The following is a 21,917-nucleotide window of genomic DNA, read 5'->3' on the forward strand; positions in this document are numbered from 1 at the left end:
TGGTATGGGCTCTGGTCTACTACCTGAAGAAGGGTTAGGACACTGAGCTTTGATTAGCAGTGCCTGCCAAGGTCATCCACCCAAATCTATTTCTTAAAAGTTGACAACCCTAAATCCATTTAATAGCTATGACATATGTAGCATTCACTGTGTACCAGGTACTCTTTCTAAGCTCTTACATGTCTACATTCCATTGGTTTTCACAACAACCCAGTGAGGGAGATACTGTTAATATCCTCATTTTACAGAAGGCAAGCTGGGGCATGGAGAAATTAAGGATCTCACTTAAGATCATAGGGTATGAAAGAGGTGGAGCCAGAAGTCTAACCTACATGGTCTGACTTGAACCACAGTCTGTGCATTCCCCCACTGCCTCTCTTATTAAGAATGGAATTTCTAGAGACACGGAAAGCAGTAGTTTCTCACCAGTGCAGGTGACTCTGGTGCCCGCTGACTAAGGAGAAGAAGTGGAGGTGTAACTACAGAAGGTAGGTCTCTGGGGCCAGCAGGGCCCAGCAGTGGCTGCACTAACCAAGGGTGTATTTGGTATCTAGCTGCTGTGGAGAGGTGGTCATGGGCCACCAGTTATGGCCATGACTGTTACTGAGAGTAGTTAGGCATCCAGGGGCAGAGCAGCCGAGGCACAAGGAAACTCATCAGTCTTTCAGCTGTGCCATCAAAAGCCACTCACATGCTTACGTTATGTTTCAGAAATGTCACTGGAACTCCTACCTACACACTTTGTTAGTAGCAAGTTGGCATGAGCCAACTTTCTATTAAAGGTCACAGACTTCACCTACCTTAGGAGGCCGTCTGGGGATCCCAGAAAGCCCATTCCTAAGTGGCTTCTCCAGGTCCGTAGACCTGGGATCCTTTTATCAAGATACCAACCATTTTTGTTCTTTATCTTGGGAGACACATTTGTCATAGATGTATTTTTAATAACATGGAATCATATTATACATACTATTTTATAATTTATGTTTGCATTTAACAATATAGTGTGAGCATAATACATAAGAAAAACTGTATCAACAATATATTTTGGTCAGTCCTTTAAAATATTGTCTCATAATTAAGTTAGCCAACTCCCTATTGTAGAAATTTAGGTTGTTTCCACTTTTCATTATTATAAACAATTCTGTGATAAACTTCCTTATACCTGAAACTTTGCACACTTCCTAATAATTTCCTTAGAACTAATTTCCAGAAATGGAATTCTTGGGCCAAAATATATGCCTATTTTTAATGCTTTTGCAATGGATTGCTAAATTCCTCACCAAAAGGACTGTGTTAATTGTATTTTTGCCAATATCGTATGAAAGTACCTGTGATGACATTAGATATTATTCTTAAATCTTTGCCAATTTGATACACAAAAATAAACAAGTAATGTAAAAGATCTTTTCTAGTTTGGGTTTGTATTTCCTTGCTTTTCAACAATGCTTTCATGTATTTATTCTCCACTTATATATTTCCTTTTGTGAATTGCACATTCATGTTCTTTGTCTACAAGAGGTACATCTTAGGGATTTGAAAAAGTTCTTTGTGTGTTAAGGATGCTAAACATTTTTATCAGGCACTGCAGATGTTTACCCTTGTTTGTCATTCAACTTGTTACAAATATAACTTTTATTTTTATCAGACTTATACATAGTTTGAAAATCAAATAGATTGTATAAGACTGTAATAAAAACTCTGACCACTCCTATCATCATCATTTTCTGTTCCCCAGAATTAACCGTTCTCAACCCTTTTAACTGATTATCTTAGTAATTTTTTCCATATCTCTAACCTGCTTATGTTGCTATTTATTGATTTTTTTTTTTAAATTTTGGTTTTAGACAGTATTCAGTGATTTCTCTCTATGACAATTTTATATCATTCCAAGCTCTGCCAGTTTGGAAGTGACACACTCTACTTCTGTTCTTTTTTTTTTTTTTTGAGACAGGGTCTTGCTTTGTCATCCAGGCTGGAGTGCAGTGGTACCATCATAGCTCACTGCAGCCTTGACCTCCTGGGCTCAAGTAATCCTCCCACCCTAGCCTCTCAAGTAGCTGCAACTACAGGCATGTGCCACTATGCCTGGTTAATTTTTATTTTGTAGAGACAGAATCTCTACTTGAGGCCCAGGCTGGCCTCAAGTAATCCTCCCACCTCAGCCTCCCAAAGTGCTGAGATTACAGACATGAGCCACCATGCCAGGCCTCTATTTCTATTCTTTAGAAAGGTATTTTAAATGCATTTTTCACAGAATTCAAAGTTTCCCTTCTCCTATGCAACATGATTCTAATTATCCCATGCCAGACTTATGAACTATTGTTATCCAGGATTTGTTCCATCTTGTTTATTAATTTCACAAATGAGAAGTTATTGTTCTTATTTCATAAATTCAGTGTTCCTTTAGATTTATTCACACATGTATTTTTTTTTGCTCATTATATTGCCTTGCATCTGATATCTTTCATTAAGGATTGTTTTTCTTCTGCTTGAAAGAAATTTGTTATAATTTACTTTAGTAGAAATGGTTGAAAAACTCAATTTTGACCAAACATGTTTTCATTTGATAGTCTGAAGATGTTTCTCAAAGATAGCTTTGCTGAATATACAATTATAGTTCTCTCAGCGTGTTGAAAATATTTATCCACTGTCTTTTGGCTTCCATTATCACTGTTGAGAAATCAGCTGTAATTGTCACCTTGTATAGATGATTTGCCATTTTTTTCCCCTCTGGTTGCTTTTAAGACCTAGTCTTAGTCTGTGGTTTTTGTGCAGTTTCACTACGATAGAGGTATATGTTTTGTTTTTAATTTAGTCTCCTAAAGAGCCTCCTTAGAATGAAGATTTATAGTTCTCATTACTTTGGGAAATTTTCCAGCCATTACCTTTTAAAATATTACCACTTCTGTAAGCCCCACACTTTGTGAGGCTGAGGTGGGCAGATCACCTGAGGTCAGGAGTTTGAGACCAGCCTGGCCAACAAAGGTGAAAACCCATCTCTACTAAAAATACAAAAAAATTAACCAGGTGTGGTGGCACACCTGTAATCCCAGCTACTCAGGAGGCTGAGGCATGAGAATTGCTTGAACCCAGGAGGTGGAGGCTGCAGTGAGCTGAGATGTACTCCAGCCTGGGTAACAGAGTGAGACTCTGTCTCAAATAAAAAATAAAAAAATAAAAAATAATTATTTTCGCTTCTACTTTCTCTGTTTTCTCCTCCTAAACTCCAATCAGTTGTGTGTTGGACTTTCTCACTCTTTTTGTCTCTTAACCTCTTTTTCATATTTTCTGTTTTTTAATCTCATTTTGGGCATTCTGTTATCATTTATTTTCTAATTCTTTTTTTTTTTCTTTTGAGATGGTCTCACTCTGTTGTCCAAGCTGGAGTGCAGTAGCACAATCACAGCTCACTGCAACCTCCATCTCTCAGGCTCAAGCAATCCTTCAACCTCAGCCTTCCAAGTAGCTGGGACCATGGGTATGCACCACCACACCCAGCTAATTTTGTTTATTTTTTTGTAGAGACAAGGTCTCACTATGTTGCCCAGGCTGGTCTTGAACTCATGGGCTCAAGTGATCCTACTGCTTTGGTCTCCCAAAGTGCTAGAATTACAGGCGTGAGCCACTATGCCTAGTGAATTACAATTATTTTCTAACTCTCACTTTGGCCACATCTAATCCGCTGTTGAGTTTTTTTTTATTTCAATTATTACTTTTTTTAGTTCTAGAATTTCCATCTAGCTTTCTTTCAAATATTTTGGGTTATTATAGTCTCTTTTTAAAAAATTTTTTTCTAATGTAGTTTTGTATACTTCTTTGTCTGGTAATTCTAGCATTTGAAGTCTTTGCTTGTCTAATTTGTTGGCAATTATTTAACAAGCAAAGACTTCAGCTACTAGAATTACCAGACAAAGAGGTGTGGATGTCTTGTTTCCTCATGGATGCCTCGTTTTCTCATGTATTTTGTGATTTTTGATTGTGGTCTCTTATTCCTTAGAATATTATCAATAAATGATAAAAACTAGTTTGAAGATATGTTTATCTAGAGAGCATTTGTATTTGTGTCTACACAATACAGGTACCTGGAGGCACTATCCATCAGGACCGCCCCTGCCCCATTATTAACAGGATGTGTGTGTATTGGAGATATAATTTACATCAGTGGTCCCCAACCTTTTTGGCACCAGGGACTGGTTTCATGGAAGACAATTTTTCCATAGATAGGGCGGGGTGGGGTGGGCTGGGGATTGGGATGAAACTCTTCCACCTCAGATTATATATCAGGCATTAGATTCTTATATGGAGCATGCAACCTAGATCTTTCACACATGTGCAGTTCACAGTAAGGTTCTTGCTCCTTTGAGAATCCGATGCCACTGCTGATCTGGCAGGAGGCGGAGCTGAGGCTGAGCTAAGGCGGTAATGCTCACTCGCCCACTGCTCACCTCCTCCTGTGCAGCCTGGTTCCCAATAGTCCATGGACCACTACCAGTCCATGGCCTGGGTTTGGAGGTCCCTGATTTACATGCCATAAAATTTACCGTTTGAAAGTATACAATTCGGTGGTTTTTAGTACATTCACAGGATTCAGGACCACTCGTGAATAGAGGTAATGTGACATACAGCACACCCATACGAGGGCTAGCTTTATGGTTATATATAATCGAGTGAGATTTATTTTTTCTTTCACTTGAAACCAAGATTGAAGGGCCAGGTTTCCTTGCTGTGCCCTTCTGCAGGGCAGGTTTGTTTCTATTTGCCTTACACCCAAGGCATAGCTGTGTAAAGTCCCAGCTTTACACAGTGGTTTCCTGTTGGATTCCCTCCTTGAGAATCGTGTCTCCCATCTCCTGATTCTCGGCAGCCATCAGAACAGAAATTCAAGGTCACAAATGTTGAACAGGTGCCTCCAGGGCAGCTGCCAGCCTCAACATTAGCTCACTTCTCTGGATTCCTAGTCATGGTTCATTTTTGGCCTCAGATTTGATTCTTTACTTACTTGCCAGCTCAGCAATGCTTTTAGAAATTTTTTTAAAAAAATATTTTATTCCGCATTTTGAGTTGTTTATAGTGGCAGGGTTATGGAGGATACTGCAGGACTATTGTCTACCTTTTAGTTTTGTTTATAGTATGCATTTTTTCTTTCTTACATCTTTAGTCACCCCTTTAGGAAGAGAGCGCAGGTCAGTGTGGGTTCTGCCCTGTCTGCACGTGGCCATTCTTTTCCCCTCGGAGACTGCACTGGAGTTCCCTGAGCTGAATGGGCTCTGGGACCTCCAATCCTGGTCCCTGGAGAGGAAGGGAACAAAGCTGCTTCCTCAAAGTCCCCGCCACACTCACCAATGGCTGAGTCTCACCTTGTCTGAAGGTTGTAATGGAGCCAAGTTCATTGCCTTCCCTTTGCTCACAGCTGGCCAGCTTTGGGGCATGGGTTTTGAGTCCCTTCTGCTTCCCCACAATCACTTCTCTCTGGCTTCCTTAGAGAATAATTTCTCATTGTGCACAGTTAACCAAGGGGAGACAAAAAGCATCCTCAGACCTTTCACCTCCTCCCAGGAGACCAGCTTGCCTTCGCAGCTCCCAGAGGTAGAACAAAGGGACATGCCCCGTGGGCCACTGTTGTCTGTAACCCCAGTCTCTCAAGTTGAACTTAACAAGCCTTGTGGCTGCCCCTGGAAACGCCCTTCCACATCCCATTTCTAGCTGCACGTGGGTCTTGCCTGTCTGGAACTGGGCCCCAGAGGAGCCCAGATGCATGGCAACTTCCCTCCCCCTCCAGGAAGCGTCTGTTAATTATCACCCACAGGAAACAGAACAGGAGGCATAAACACAGTAACACTCAAGGGATTTTGGGAGGAAGTGATTCCCTTAGGAAAGTTTGTCAGAATGTCTTCTGGAAGTTTTTTGTAATCATCATCCCCTAACCCCAAATAAGTGAGCCACTGCTTCCAGAAGGAGTGAATCAGAGTGGAGAAATGTTCAGAACCATTGATCTAGAACTGCACTGGCAAGTGATGCGGCCACCAGCCATGTATGGTTGATGCAGCCACCAGCTACTTGTGGCTATGGAGCTCTCGAGATGTGGCTCCTAAAACATTCACTGGATTTTAAACATTTAATACCAAAAAAAGAAAATAAAATATCTCAATATTTTTATATCAGTTACACATTGAAGTGATAAATCTTTTGGCTATGTTGAGTGAAATAAAATATTAACATTGAAATTAATTTCACATTTTTTAATTTTAAAAATGCAGCTACTAGAAAATTTAAAGTGTACACATGTGGATTGTATTTGTGACTCAGTATCTCTTAGGCAGCACTGATCTGAAAGATAACTTGTTCTGTGTATATGTGTGTGTGTGTGTATGTGTGCATGTGTGTATGTGTGTAAGTATGTGTATATGTATGTATGCATGTGTGTGTGTGTATGTGTGCGTGTGTGTGTATGTATGTGGGGGGGGTATATGTGGGTGTGTGTGTGTATGTATGTATATGTGTGTGTGTGTGTGGTATTTAGATACAAACTGTAGGTTCTACCTGCAGCCTCTACTTGTCCAATGGTTTGCCATTTTTGTTTGATTCATATAAATAGAAGTGATTCCATTCATCCCCACAGAGGTTTCTCACCAATGCCTACAGTCCCCATTCCCAAGCAGAAAGAGAAATAACATTTCCAAGGGAGGAAAATTAAATGGTTTTTTCAGGGAGTCACGTAATCAGCGACAACTTCACATGGCCCTGTCCTCACCCTTGCTCAGTGTCCCTCAATTGGCACCCATATTTGATATTGGATTCCACATTAGTTTGGATGTATGGGGAAAGGACAGTGTTCTCAGAATGCTGTTTGGCTTTGGTGCTATTTTTTAGGGGCCCAGCACCCAGCAGTGACCCAGCACTCAGCAGTGGCCCAGCTTTGGCTTCTAAGCAGTGGCCAGGTTGGGTGCAGACTTTTCCAGAGTAACAGGGCAGCTTTCTTGGACTGGACTTGGGCATCCCACGCACCTGCTCTGACCCTGAACCTCCTGCCTTGCCAAATGGCATTTGATGCTACATATGACTTCCTCTTGCCCAATTTAACCCCCAACTTTATCTTCATCCTCAGAACATTTTTAACTAATACCCTCTTTGCCACCATCTTGGGTGTTACGGAAGTTAACTATCATTTAAATATATTTTCTGACTAATATAAATACATTCCTAATATACAGGCTTCAAGTAACAGTCCATCCTCAACAGCATTATTTCCTCAGCACTCCCAACTGGAAACCATACTCCTCTCCACCATTTTCCCTTCCAGCTGAGCACAGCTGGCGGGTGAGGGGCCTGGGTTTGGAGCAGGCTGCCTGGCCCTCCTGCTTTTTGACTGTGCGACTTGGGCAAGATGCATGATCTCCCCCACCCTCCATGTCTCCTTTGCTTCCTATGTAAAATGGGAAGAATAAGAGGACCTGTCTTCATCTTTGTGCAGTGCTTGAATGAATACACATCAGGCACCTACGTCTGCCACCTACCTCAGTGCATATTTACTGTTATTTTTCACAAAATGAGATCATTACATATAAAGTCTATTTGAAGCCTGCTGTTTTAATTCAACAATCCCTGAAGAATATCTTTATTTTATAGCACCAATTCAGTGACCACATAGTTTTCTTTCTTGTGGATACCGTCTGCTGTAACTGATTTAATTGATAACCTGCTGAAGGAGTTTTAGGTTTGTTCTTTCTTTTCCTTTTTCTACTGTAAACAATGCTGTAATGAACATCTATGCAGCTAAATCTTTGTCCACATTCTTGAGTATCTCCTTCAGATAAATTCAATTTGGAATTGCTGCCTCAAACCCATGCACATCACACAAGTTTTAGTAATATTGCCAGAGTCTTCATGTTTTATCAGAATTGTGCATTACACCTCCCACCTTCAAGAGTAGGTGTCAGGGTCAAGGGCTGCCAGCTTTTATAATAGCTTCCCACCACCCCAGGAGGGACAGTTAGCAACTTTGGCGAATATGAGATGCTTCTTGCCTTTTGCTTACACCCAATCTTCCTCCTCCAATCCCCTCTCTGACCCTGCACAGGTGCCAGAGGTTCAGTTGCTCTTCCGTGAGCCCCATGTTGATCTCTTTCTATCAATAAATTTTCATCATTTATTCTATGCACAATGAAATTTAATCCTGTATTATATTGTTGCTTCATAATTCCTTCCTCTGGGTTATAAGAATAATGAATATGGGAAAAAAAGAAAGGTGAAATTATTATTATTATTTTTTGAGATGGAGTTTCACTTTTGTTGCCCAGGCTGGAGTGCAATGGCACGTTCTTGGCTCACCGCAACCTCCGCCTCTCAGGTTCAAGTGATTCTGCCTCAGCCTCCCTAGTAGCTGGGATTACAGGCGCCTGCCATCACGACTGCTAATTTTTTTGTATTTTTAGTAGAGACAGGGTTTCACCATGTTGGCCAGGCTGGTCTTGAACTCCTGTGATATGCCCGCCTCAGCCTCCCAAAGTGCTGGGATTACAGGTGTGAGCCATCACACCTGGCCAAAATTCTTTTACTTGAATTCACTCTCTACTGATGTATTTCACGGTGTCTTTTCTGAAGGTTTACTTTTCAGAAGCCAGCAAACTCTCCCTGATGCATCCTCTTCTTCTTTCAGATGCTGCCTGGAAACATTGGCCAGAAAGTAACACTGAGCCCCATGTAGAAAACATCACCTTCTATCAGAATCAAGAGGACTTTTCAACAGTGTCCTCCAAAGAGGGCGTGATGGTTCAGACCTCCGGGAAGAGCCATGCTGCTTCGGATGCTCCAGAAAACCTCACTCTACTCGCTGAAACAGCAGATGCTAGAGGAAGGAATGGCTCTTCGAGTAGAACAAACTTCACCATTTCGCCTGTTGGGTACTCGCTGGAGATAGCAACAGCTCTGACTTCCCAGAGTGGCAACTTAGGTGAGCTTGTGCTGATGATGCACATTTCATGTATGTGTGTCCAGTCCTGGAAAACAAAGTTTCTGCCATTGCCCACAACCCCCATTCTGAGCCATTGTGCCCTTCCAAGGTTCCTAGGCTGGGGTGGGTCAGACCTGTGACTTAGGCCTCATTTGTATTATGCTTGTCAATACCGACCAGACAAGGGTGCAGATTTGCTGGTCCTGTGGTATCTGTGATCCATGGCCAGTGGAATCCAAACTTCATTCCTTTTCAGGGAGCCTGCCACACCCGAGGGTCTCAGAGGCAGTAGGTTTTGTGGGATGCATAGCTGGGACAGGCTTGGGTTTGGTTTGTGTTGATGTGGCCCAGACGGTTGTTCTTGCTCTGGTGTGCACAGCTTGGTGGTTTGCTATTTTTAGCAAAGAATATCAAGAAGTTGCTGGGGCTCAATGGGTAAAATTTCATTAAGGAAGAGAAGACTAAGAAAACTAGCATTAATTAGAGACCTACTACTTACCATCATGTCTGTTCTCTCAATCCTTCTAGCAAGCCTATGAGATCATGTTATTCTCCTTTTAGGCATTTGGAAACTGAAGCTCAGAGAAGTTAGTTGCCCCAATATGTGTAGGTCAAACAGTTAGCAGGTTTCAGAACTGGGATTAGAGCTTATGTGTGTGTATCTGAGCAAGGTGGTGCGGGTGCTGAGGTGTGGAATGCCTGGACAATGAGAGTAAGGTGCAGAGGAGAGAAAGACAGGTGTGGCCTGTCTGTAGGGTGGTAAGGCCAGCAGCCTCCCTTGGGGAGGGCATCAGTTGCCCACAAAGGAGAGGAGGAACAGGTAGGACCATTGTGTGAACGGGGTTAGGGACAATCACGGAGGACTTTTGAAACCCGGCAGTTTAGATTTGGTGTGGTAAGGAGAGTCAATGAAGGTTTCTGAGCAAGTAAGTGACATAACTAAAGTGAATTTGAGGAGGATTCGCCCGGCAGGCAGGTACAGGATGTCTAGCGTGGGGGTGGGAGGATGGAGGGAACCTGGAGTCAAGGGGACCACCCAGGCAGACAGAGAAATTCAGACACCAGGTGCTGTGATGTGGCTTAGTGTCCACAGGGATGAAGAGGAGGGGATTGGTAGAGACTTCACCAAGGAAAAGTGATAGGACCTGTTGATGGCCTGAAAGTAAAGGATGAAGCTGCCAGAGATGACTCCATGGTTTCGGGTCCTAGTGGCAGGAGATCTGGTTGGGAGGGACTCGATTCTGTAAAGATGCATCTGAAAGTCTTTTGTATTCATAAATGATTCCTACAGAGCTTAGAAACTCTGCACATGACATTCCCTGGTCTTCTTGGTCACCCAGATATTGGGAATTTTGTTTATATTGCATTCAGGTACATTCTGGGACCAATTTGGTGGAATGTGGATGCTGGGTCCTGATGATCAGACCCTGATTTCTGATTCCATATTGTCTGATACTTACCTCCAGTGAGCCCCTTTTCTGAGAATTTTACCACAATACACAGAATCTTTGTCAGATCTAATAACACTCTCTGCCTTGGTCTGTGGTCTTTCAGGAGTTTATTTTTCATAGAATGAATTATTCTCCTAATTTCTTCTTATGTCTGTAAATTTTGTAGATGTCAGAACTGAGCCCCCTAAAATCATATTAAGACATTTTGAAGTCTGCTGGTGGAATTCTAATTGTTGCTGTCTGTTTTCAGCCTCGGAAAGTCTTCACCTGTCATCCAGCAGTTCAGAGTTCGATGAAAGAATTGCTACTTTTCAAACAAAGAGTGGAACAGCCTTGGAGATGGGAACAGAGAGGGCGATGGGGCTGTCAGAAGAAGTGACTGTGCACATCCAAGAGGCCACCACTTCGGCTTGGAGCCCGTCCTCTCTTCCTGCTTTGGAGATGGGAGAGCTGACCACGCCCTCTAGGAAGAGAAATTCCTCAGGACCAGATCTCTCCTGGCTGCATTTCTACAGGACAGCAGCTTCCTCTCCTCTCTTAGACCATTCCTCATGTGAGTGCCACATATCCAGTGTAACACTTGGAAGTCACTCGAAGTAGACATAAATCAATGTGCATAGCCAGCTAGTTACATACTCATAATAGGGGGTAAGGGGAAAAGACATCAAGCCAAAATGACATTCCTCTAATTTCAGGTACTTGGAGTGGAAGTAGGTACAACCTACCCAGTTTATCTCAGTATTGAGGCTCATGTTTAACATGGTTTTTCTTTTTTTTGTTGCCCAGGCTGAAGTACAGTGACGCGATCTCAGCTCACTGCAACCTCTGCCTCCCAGGTTCAAGTGATTCTTCTGCCTCAGTCTCCTGAGTAGCTGGGATTATAGGTGCCCATCACCATGCCCGGCTAATTTTTGTATTTTTAGTAGAGACGGGGTTTCAGCATGTTGTCCAGGCTGGTCTTGAACTCCTGACCTCAGGCGATCCACCCACCTCGGCCTCCCAAAGTGCTGGGATTACAGGCGTGAGCCACTGCGCCCAGCTATTGGTGTCTATTCTCAAACAAGAGACCTTACCTTGGGGTGCATGAAATGGTGAGCATTGTACCATTTGATTAGGAGTGAGATTTTTATTTCTTTATTATTGCAAAAATGTTTCCTTCGATGGTAAAGAAAACATGAGTGTACATTTTTCTAGGCATCATTTTGAAAAAAAAAAAACAAAACAGATATAATGCAGGAGTTTGCAAGGTGTGATATTAGTAACTACAGCTGTGGAGTGCTCTCCTCTCTCTCTGCTATTCCAGTACTACTCATCAGTTAAGTCTCAGCTCAGGGATTCCCGAGCCTTTCTTCAACCATCTGGTCCTCTGTGCTGTACACCTCGTCACAGCAGATCGTCTAATGCCTCTCTGCCCAGAGAGACTGTAATCCTCTTGAGGACAAGGTCTGTTACTTCCTTTAGGTTCCCCCTCGCCCCAGAACAAGGTACAGCCAATAAGACATAGGGATTAGCATGTGCCCCAGATACCCTCACAGGGCATATCATGCCATGGGCCAAAGATAATATTGGAAACTCTGACCATCTTTTTTCTTCTCCGAGGTTTTATTCAGTGTTTGTGCTGCTTGTGTTTTCATCCTCGTGCCATAGGGAGCAGGACAGAGAGGGTTGGAAATGTTCTTGGGAAACAGAGGTTAGGTTGCCTCCGAAATTGCCATTGCAAAATTTTTACAGGTCAGAGGTTTTTAGAAGTACCTTGCGAGACTAGGAGTTTGGGTTTGTGTCATCAAAGCAAAAACTAAACCCAGAAATCCCTTCTGGAGTGCCTGTTTAAAGCAGCCAGTTCTTCTTCCACATACCCTGTATACAGTTTCCTGCCGACTGGATTTGGATATAATTTATGATTCATGTTTTTAGAAGATTGCTTTTTAAGATTATTCATAAACATTGCTTGGATTGGATAAAAGCTGCAGTTCTTCCAGCCTCAAAGTTCTGTGGTTCAGTGATTTACAGCTTTACTAAACGGTAGAAAGGAAGCATTTTTTAGGAAGCTATGCTTTGATTCTGGTCAGGATCATTTAATATTTATAATTTAAATTCAACCTACTTTGGTGGTATATTTGAAAAATCAGCCTATGTTTCCAACTTTACTGGACTTGACTCTATGACTCTATATTCACCTATATATTTTTTTCACCTATATTTTTCAACACTAAAAAATATAATTGTCCCTGAAATTCTTTTACCATCCATCCTTTTAAAAGCTTATACTTTTAACTGCTGGTGAGTTTCATCATATCTTTCATATCTCTTGAGTCTTTTACTGAGCATTTCTTTTCCTTTTTAGTGAACTGTGTGTTCAGTTCGAGGTAGAGTCCCACCACCCTTTTAGATATTAGAGATGGCTCTGGGTGCTGTTAAATGGGGTTCTCACCAGGCATCCAAGTATGTCTAAATCCATCCTGCCAACCTCCCCTCCTCCCTGTGGGGATGCAGAGGGTACATGCACAAGGACCTGAAGTTACATGGGAAATAAAGTTCCGCTTTGTTTTTAAAGCTGGGCTGGCATCTGCTGACCCACTAACCAGAATCTTCCCCTTGAATCTAAATGTTGAGACGTTACTGTCCCTTTCTGACTACACGATACAGGAGCTCTAGGCACTCAGGCAAGAGTGCTGAGAGAGAGCCAGCAGGACCTGCCAGGCAGACCTGGAGTCGACTCAGCCTGGCTGGCCAGCTCTGGAAAAACAAAAGCAAAGGAGGTGAACACTTGGTCACTCCACCCACTAGGAAATATGACCCTGTGAAAAGCCTGGCGCTTACACCAGTCTGATGAGTGATGCGCCTCACTAGGTGAACACAAGGAAGATAACTAGGAGCCTGGCACGGAGAGGAGGGGGCTTCTTATTTGGAACACGAAGGAATTTGAGCAGATGATCTGAAAGATTCTTTCTAGTTTCAGACTGGATACATCTGAATACATCTGAATACATCTGTGATTCCACATGTATTCAGCCTTTGTATTCTGTGCCTCGTTTCACTCTTCACTCAGCTACACAGAAACGTGCATGCAACATAACCTCTTCCAAGGCTGGGATAGCCAGGAGTTACCTGCTTCCAAAACCAAATTGTGTGCCTTACAGTGTTAAAGCAAGTATAGGCCTAGGCAATGGAATCAGATTTTTAAAAAGAGATCAGAAACCACTGGAAATTGTTTTTCTTGCTGCTTTACATCTTTTGCTGCTTTATATCTTTCTGTATGTTCCATATTTTTTAATAATGACCATTGTACTATTTGATCATCGGAGGGAAAAGCAAACAAAGCAACAAACAGGGAAAAAAGCTCCCTTCTGAAGGTGGAAAGAGATATGTGTATGTTGAATTGTGTGAGAGTGGCTACAATTGAGCACTAAATTTAGTACTGAGCTTCCTGGAAACCAGGGCACAAAGAGAAACCGGGTGGGGCATGCAATTGTTTTCAGATAAAGTAAGCATACAATTTCATCCATAGGCATAAGTGTTTGGGGCAGTACATTTTAAGAGGACTGTTTATATAAGAAATGTTGAGAATCATAATGGAAAATGCCTTCAATTGCTGTTTTGTGGAAATTGTGCTAATGTTCTTTAAAAGGTGATATTTTATATAGATTCTCAGTAGGAGCTGAGGGTATAATAATGTATCTCAACTTATGAAAGTATTTCTGTGGGTAGCTAAGCTACTGTGGTCCAGGTAAATTGCTTTGTGGTGATTTCACTTTGTAAAGAAAGAGAGCATAAATAACTCGGAAGATTGTAGATGTGACGTATCTTTCTCAAGTATCAGCTGCTTCAGCTGTACTTTTGGCAAGTTCTGGATAGCAGTCAGGTCAAGGTTGAGCGTTCTGATGTGTTCCTAAGATTCCAGTGTTTTGTGCTGTGATTGAAGAGAGACCCATGTACTTTTAGCAGACGAGTAGGCATTCTTGCAACCTCCCATTATAAAGATCAGGAATTTGGCTTGTTTCTGCTCCCAGATGGATGGTCTTTCCATCTTTGAATGGCTGCTTTCGGGGTAGAAATGAGCAAGAAGGGCAATTATTAAATAACCAAGAATCCAGCCTGTTGATTAGAAATGTGGTACATTTCCCCCTAGATTTATTTAACAGGTGCTCATTTAGTAATGTAAGTGGCGTTTGTAGATTAGTTTGACCAAACATTTTCTGTTTTTACAAAGAGTCATCAACTCTGCCAAAGTATTCACACACATTTCGTAGCTTTCCCGTGAGGATTAAATGAGATTTGTATGTAATGTACTTAGCGCAATGCCTTGCAAGTCATAATTGGTCAGTAAATGGTAGTTTTTGATAATGATGATAATGATGAGATAATGAGATAAAGAAGCAGTGTTCTGCAGAGCTCTCAGAGTCAGGGAAAAACAGCCGTTTTCCTTTCATGATTTTCAGCATTTGTGACTTTTGTCATTATATTTCTGTGGCCATTGATTTGCTAAATCCACTAGAGGTGGACAGGCCTGGGTTTTTCAGGCTGAATTCAGTATCATCACTGGAGTTTTTTTTGGTTTGTTTGTTTTGTTTTGTTTTGTTTTTTTGTTTGTTTTTTTTTGTTTGTTTGAGACCTCGTCTCTCTCTCTTGCTCAGGCTGGAGTGCAGTGGCACAATCTCAGCTCACTGCAACCTCCACCTCCCAGGTTCAAGCAATTCTCCTGCCTCAACCTCCCGAGTAGCTGAGATTACAGGCACCCACCACCACAGCCGGCTAATTTTTGTATTTTTAGTAGAGATGGTGTTTCACCATGTTGGCCAGGCTGGTGTCAAACTCCTGACCTCAGGTGACCCACCCGCCTCAACCTCCCAAAGTGCTGGGATTACAGGCATGAGCCACTGCACCCGGCCGACCACCGGATTTTGATGGGAATGTTGAATGGGTGAAATTAATGCAGTATCCTGGGAATAAAAGTGTTTTGAAAGAACCTCTAGCAAGCTGATGAGGCTGTAATTTGGTGGATATAAATGATGACTCCAATGAAGTTAGTGCTGAGAAGTCACATGGTTGAGTGAGGATTTGGGGCATATCTATTATGCTTTTCTTTTTTTTTCTTTCTTCTTCTTCTTTTTTTTTTTTTTTTTTTATTCTTTTTTTTTTTTTAATACTGAAGTGTGTTTTGTTTGTTTGCTTTGGTTTGGTTTATGTTTTTAAGTAGAGGTGGGTTTTGGTGGTCTGGGACTCTATTTTTGTGTCCAGGTCTTTCTGTTTCTTGTTTCCATTACTAGTTTTATAGATTGCCTGCATCTTCATTTTGTCTCCATTAAGGTGGGGTGACCAGAGCTGCCGGCTGTGTTCTAGATATAGCTGGTTTTATGGTTTTGCACAAGAATGAGAGGAACCTTTTTGTTTCCCATGCTTGCTCGCTCTCTCTCTCTCTCTCTGTCTCGCTGTAGTGATATTTAAAATTTATTTGTGGTTTTGGTCACAACTGCACATAGGACTGGTCTTCAAGGAGTTGTTTGTAATGATAACTTCCTTTTTCCCTTTTCTAGGCCATAATTAACAGCTCAAAGCCTTTTATTATATAAGTGTAGAGTACTTTTTATTATTTTTAGCCCAAAAAGAAGAAAAACACTCTCTTTTTGTGACTTCAGTCTTACCCACCATGTTTCTTTCCATTCCCTAAGCTTTCCTGCAGTTTATTCCCATTTGGAATAAAGATTTTAATAGACCTTTCTGGAGGTCAGTTCTCAGGGCATCCTTTGGAAAGTTGTTTGTGGAAGGGAGCCACCCGTACTTACGTGGAGCAGACTACACCTTTTAACCAATAGTGTCTGATTCACTCCTTGAGGCTCTTGACAGTTTCCCCATGGCTGCCATCCGTCGATTAGAGAAAACGCTCCTGGAGTCCTTGATCTCCAAGGGCCCATTGGAGTAGAATGCAGATTTGAGAGCTGGTCTCTAAAGCTTAATGGGGCAAAGTATGATAATGAAGCCTGTTTGCTTTTGGGTAGAATTAAATTTGTGGGGTAATAATAAGTATTTCCTGCTGGTTAGAAATTCTGTTACTTAATAAATGCAGTTTGGTTAATAGTCTTTCAAAACATAGGGCTTATGGTGGCTGTGAGGTGGGGAATAATAAAGAACCCTTGATGGTGACAAGCCTGGGAATTACTGCTGTAGGCCATGAGTGTCCCAGCTGTGTTCTGCAAAACCCTAGGCCTCCTCAATAGTGACCTGCGGTGGGGCACCTTGCAGCAGCTTCACTGTTATTCATTTTATGTATGAGATTTTAATCAATAATAGCATTTGAACAAAAAGGTTACATTGCTAAAACAAAGCAGAACAAAATAACAAAAACCTTATCACAGTGGCCAGTCCTGTTTAAGCTGTAATGTAGAATTCAGCAGACATTTTCGTCTTTCTCTTTAAAAAAAAAATAATGCAAACAACATATAAGCTTCTCATTGTGCCTGGTGAGGGATCTCGGTGTTCTCCACCTTCCTCTGTGAGAATTAGACCTAGTAAGGGGAGAGTGCAGGCATGTGTCCTGGTAGCATGTGTGTGTATACATATGTTTGTATCTATATTAGGTCCACGGTATTTACATGTATCCACCAAAATGTAAGAAACGTCATTTGTATCTCGAATATAGTCCGGATTTTCTTAAAACTCCTGAGTAATTTTGAAGGATATCTTTTTCCATCGTAGCTTCTGAAAGTACAGAGAAGCTTAACAACTCCACTGGCCTCCAGAGCTCCTCAGTCAGTCAAACAAAGACAATGCACGTTGCCACCGTGTTCACTGATGGTGGCCCGAGAACGCTCCAATCTTTGACGATCAGTCTGGGACCTGTGAGCAAGACAGAAGGCTTCCTCAAGGACTCCAGAATTGCCACGACTTCAGCCTCAATCCTTCTTTCACCCTCTGCAGTGGAATCGAGAAGAAACAGTAGAGTAACTGGGAATCCAGGGGACGAGGAATTCACTGAACCATCCACAGAAAATGAATTTGGACTTACATCTTTGCATTGGCAAAATGATTCCCCAAGTAAGTATTCCCTCTTTACTTGATCTATGAGGGGCATATGTAAATCATTGAATTTTCTTAAGGGATCTCTTCAAGACCATTTGTAATCTCCAGAGAAAAGTGCGTTCTTTAATGGCACTATTGCATTTTGATGGTCACTCTTATGAGAACATTGTGAAGTTAGTCAGACGGGTGTCATTCCTCCTGCTGTCTTATAGATGAGAAAACTACGGCTCTGAGGGTTTAAGTAATGGGTGCCTGGCCATTTAGCTCACTCAGTAGAGTTGAGACCTTAGCCACAGGGTTCTTGGTTCCATCTTTTTTTCAGTCTACAGGATGGTCCTCAAGCTGAGAGCTGGCCTACTCTTTATGTTTTATTTTGTTTTGAAGACAATGTCTGGCTCTGTCACCCAGGCTAGAGTGCACTGGCATGATTACGGCTCACTGCAGCCTCAACCTCCCCAGGCTCAGGTGATCTCTCACCTCAGCCTCTGGGGTAGCTGGGACTACAGGTGCATGCCACTCCACCTAGCTAATTTTTCTATTTTTTGTAGAGATGGGGTCTTGAAATGTTGCCCAGGCTGGTCCTGAGCTCTGGCCCTAAGCAGTCCTCCTGCCTTGCCCTCCCAAAGTGCTGGGATTACAGGCATGAGCCACTGCAGCCAGCCTGGCCCACTCTTTAAACTAGCTTCAGTTATTTTGTGTACAGTTCATCTTTCCACATAAATGTGCAGATATAAATATTATTCCCAAATTCATGGTTTGGCTTAATCCTTATAATTGATTTTTGTTTTTGCTATACTTAGAATAACCTTTATTCATATGAGAACTGTTTTAGGAAAGTGCTCTCATCGTGCTATATTTATGTGCATTGTATTTGTTGTACATAACCACACACTCACTCTCTCGAACGCTTTTTATGGGAAAGAGAATGAAACACTCAAGCCTATAGGTTACTCTGCTACTTGCACATGCTGTTTCAAAGGTCCCCTGTTCAACAAGTTATATTTTTTGTATTACTCTCTTGCTGCCACCCAAGAGTTTTGAAATAATTATTTAGAATATGATAGTGCATAATACATTTAATAAACACTATACCAGGTTCCTTGGCAAAGAATCTTTCCCTAGAGAGGTCTCACTTCTTAGTTGCCAAGGAATCTCTTTCATATCTATGTAATGGCCTTTTTTCCTATGTTACATTACAGCCTTTGGAGAACATCAGCTTGCCGGCAGCTCTGAGGTGCAAAATGGAAGTCCCGTGTCTCAGACTGAGACTGTGTCTAGGTCATTCGCACCCATGAGAGGTGGAGAGAGCACTGCACACTCGCTCTTGACCAACAGCACAACATCTGCAGATGTGACAGGAAGCTCTGCTTCATATCCTGAAGGTGTGAATGCTTCAGTGTTGACCCAGTTCTCAGACTCTACTGTACAGTCTGGAGGAAGTCACACAGCGTTGGGAGATAGGAGTTATTCAGAGTCTTCATCTACATCTTCCTCGGAAAGCCTGAATTCATCAGCACCACGTGGAGAACGTTCGAGTGAGTTTTTCCATTTCATGCAACTGTGCCCCATAGAGGAGAGAGGGACTCACGATGCTTATGAAATCTGTGGCATATTAAAACCACGCATGAGGGCCGAGCGCAGTGGCTCACGTCTGTAATCCCAGCACTTTGGGAGGCTGAGGTGGGTGGATCATGTCAGGTGAGGGGTTCAAGACCAGACTGACCAACATGGTGAAACCCCGTCTCTACTAACAATACAAAAAATTAGCCGGGTGTGGTGGCAGGCACCTGTAATCCCAGCTACTTGGGAGGCTGAGGCAGGAGAATCATTTGAACCCAGGAGGTGGAGGTTGCAGTGAGCTGAGATCGCACCACTGCACTCCAGCCTGGGCGACAAAAGCGAAACTGTCTCAAAAAAAAAAGCATGCATGAATGAAATAACTCCTCAGGCCCCTCCACTTTCCTTCCTTATTTCCCAGGCCCTTGTTCTAGCTGGTTGATACAGATATACCTATATATCCCCTGGTTTTTTCTGGTACATCTCTGAGAAGCTGTTCTTGCCACTTCCTTTTCCCACACACAGCTCAGGGACTTCTCTGTCCACATGCTCTCATTCCCTGTAGCCAACCCATAACTCCATACCTGCCTCAGTCACAGAGCTTCTGGAAGGTGAAAATATCACCTTCTTGTTAGTAGTTGTCGGGGCATTCATCCAAATAAATTCTCTGTTTTTTAAAAACCAGCTTTATTGAGGTATATTTCACATTCCATAGTATCTGCCCATTTAAAGCACACAATTCAGTGATTTTTGGTGTAGTCACAAAGCTGTGCAGCATCACCACTGTCTAATTCCAGAGCATTTCCATCACCCCACAAAGAAACTCCAAACTCATCAGCAGTCACCTCCCATTCTTCCCTCCTCCCAGTCCCTGGCAATCACTCCTGTGCTTTCTGTCTCTGTAGATTTGTCCATTTTAGACATTTCCTATAAATGAAATCATACAATATGTGGTCCTTTGTGTCTTTCCCTTAGTGTCGTGTTTTCAAGGTTCATCCATGTTGTATCACAACTTCGTTCCTTTTTGTGGCTTAATAATATGCCGTAGCAGGGATATACCACACTTTGTTTATCAGTTGTCATGAATTGATGGATGTTTGGGTTGTTCCCATCTTTTGGCTATTACGAATAATGCTGTGGTGAACATTCAGGTACAAGTGTATATGTGGTCGTAAATTTTCCTTTTTTTTTTTTTTTTTTTTGAGACGGAGTCTCGCTCTGTCACCCAGGCTAGAGTGCAGTGGCACCATCTCGGCTCACTGCAACCTCTGACTTCTGGGTTCACGCCATTCTCCTGCCTCAGCCTCCCAAGTAGCTGGGACTACAGGTGCCCACCACCACGCCCGTCTAATTTTTCTTTTCTTTTTTTATTTTTTTATTTTTTTTGAGACGGAGTCTCACTCTGTTGCCCAGGCTGGAGTGCAGTGGCGTGATCTTGGCTCACTGCAAGCTCCGCCTCCTTTTTTTGTATTTTTAGTAGAGACGGGTTTTCACCGTGTTAGCCAGGATGGTCTCGATCTCCTGACCTCGTGATCTGCCCGCCTCGGCCTCCCAAAGTGCTGGGATTACAGGCGTGAGCCACCGCACCCGGCCATAAATTTTCAATTATTTAGGAATGGCTAGGTTATGTGGCTGTGGCTGCTCTATTTTTAACCTTCTGAGGAACTGCCGAGCTCTTTTCCAAAGTGGCTGCATCATTTTATATTCCCACCAGCAGTGTACAAGTGTTCTGATGTTGCTACATCTTCACCAACACTTGTAACTATCCATCTTTTCTGATTATAGCCATTTGAGTGGAGGTGAAGGCATCTCATTGTGGTTTTGACTTGTATTTTCCAGTTGACTAATAATGCTGAGCATCTTTTCATGTGCTTCTTGGCCACTTGTATATCTTCTTTGAATATGTCTAATCTAATCTTTTGACTATTAAAATTGGGTTATTTGACTTTTTATTATTAAATTGTAAGAGTTCTTTGTGGCCGGCTGTGGCGGCTCACGCCTATAATCCCAGCACTTTGGGAGGTCGAGGTGGGTGAATCACTTGAGGTCAGGAGTTCGAGACCAGCCCAGCCAACATGGTGAAACCCTGTCTCTACTAAAAATACAAAAATTAGCCAGACACAGTGGCACGTGCCTGTAATCTCGGCTACTCAAGAGGCTGAGGCAGGAGAATTGCTTGAACCTGTGAGGCGGAGGTTGCAGTGAGCTGAGATCGTGCCACTGCACTCTAGCCTGGGTGACAGACAGACCCTGTCTCAAAAAAAAAAAAGTTCTTTGCATATTCTGGATACAGTCCTTTATCAAATATATAATTTGCAGACATTTCTCCTATTCTGTGGGTTGTCTTTTCTTTCTTGATGGAATCATTTGTAGCACAGAAGTTTTTAAATTTGAAGAAGTCCAATTTGTCAATTTGAGAAAATTTTTCTTTTGATGTTTCTTTTTAATAATGCTTAGGGATAATTTTTTAAAACAATTCTCAGCAGTCTCTTATCAATGTAAAGTATATTCTGACTAAAGCAAAAATGTATTAGCTTATCATTTAAGCTTTGAATAGGTTTAAATTCTTACTTCTCCATCACTAGTTATAGCTTCATTTCCCCCATATGAGAATCCTAATTGAGGAGAAAGATTAGCATTTATTCTCATGTGATGTGGAAAAGCATATGCTTATCATGAAAGAATGCCGCACATACGAGTGGGGGATATTTATGCTCTTTTATGTCTGTGCCTGGAAAACACATTATCTATCTCCTAAGCAAAAGGAATCATTTTTCACCCTCACTACTGTGGGGGTCAGGACTTCTGCCTTCTCAAACCAGGATCTTGAGTTTCATAGCCTTTCCCTTTTTCATCTCTTCAGTACGCTCTTCTCTGCAATTAATGCTCAGTTGGTTCACGAGGAACATATGATTTCAGTGTGATCAGATCTTGGAGTTCAG

At 42.2% G+C, this 21,917-nt stretch overlaps 1 protein-coding gene across 4 annotated transcripts in view; it reads left to right on the forward strand.

Annotated features, from left to right (window-relative positions):
* HEG1 (heart development protein with EGF like domains 1) overlaps positions 1–21,917 on the forward strand; it is a 90,332-nt gene that overhangs the window by 18,297 nt on the left and 50,118 nt on the right. For 3 of the 4 annotated variants that reach the window (XM_032149948.2, XM_058437405.1, XM_058437406.1), the window contains exons 2-5: positions 8,657–8,950; positions 10,652–10,954; positions 17,095–17,433; positions 18,618–18,953. In XM_032149948.2, coding sequence (XP_032005839.1) covers positions 8,657–8,950; positions 10,652–10,954; positions 17,095–17,433; positions 18,618–18,953 — 1,272 coding nt within the window. The remainder of the gene's footprint in view (positions 1–8,656; positions 8,951–10,651; positions 10,955–17,094; positions 17,434–18,617; positions 18,954–21,917) is intronic. The other variant, XM_058437404.1, reaches the window with a different exon arrangement.

Source organism: Hylobates moloch, unplaced genomic scaffold, assembly GCF_009828535.3.
Source record: "Hylobates moloch isolate HMO894 unplaced genomic scaffold, HMol_V3 SCAFFOLD_4, whole genome shotgun sequence".
Lineage (NCBI taxonomy): Eukaryota > Metazoa > Chordata > Mammalia > Primates > Hylobatidae > Hylobates > Hylobates moloch.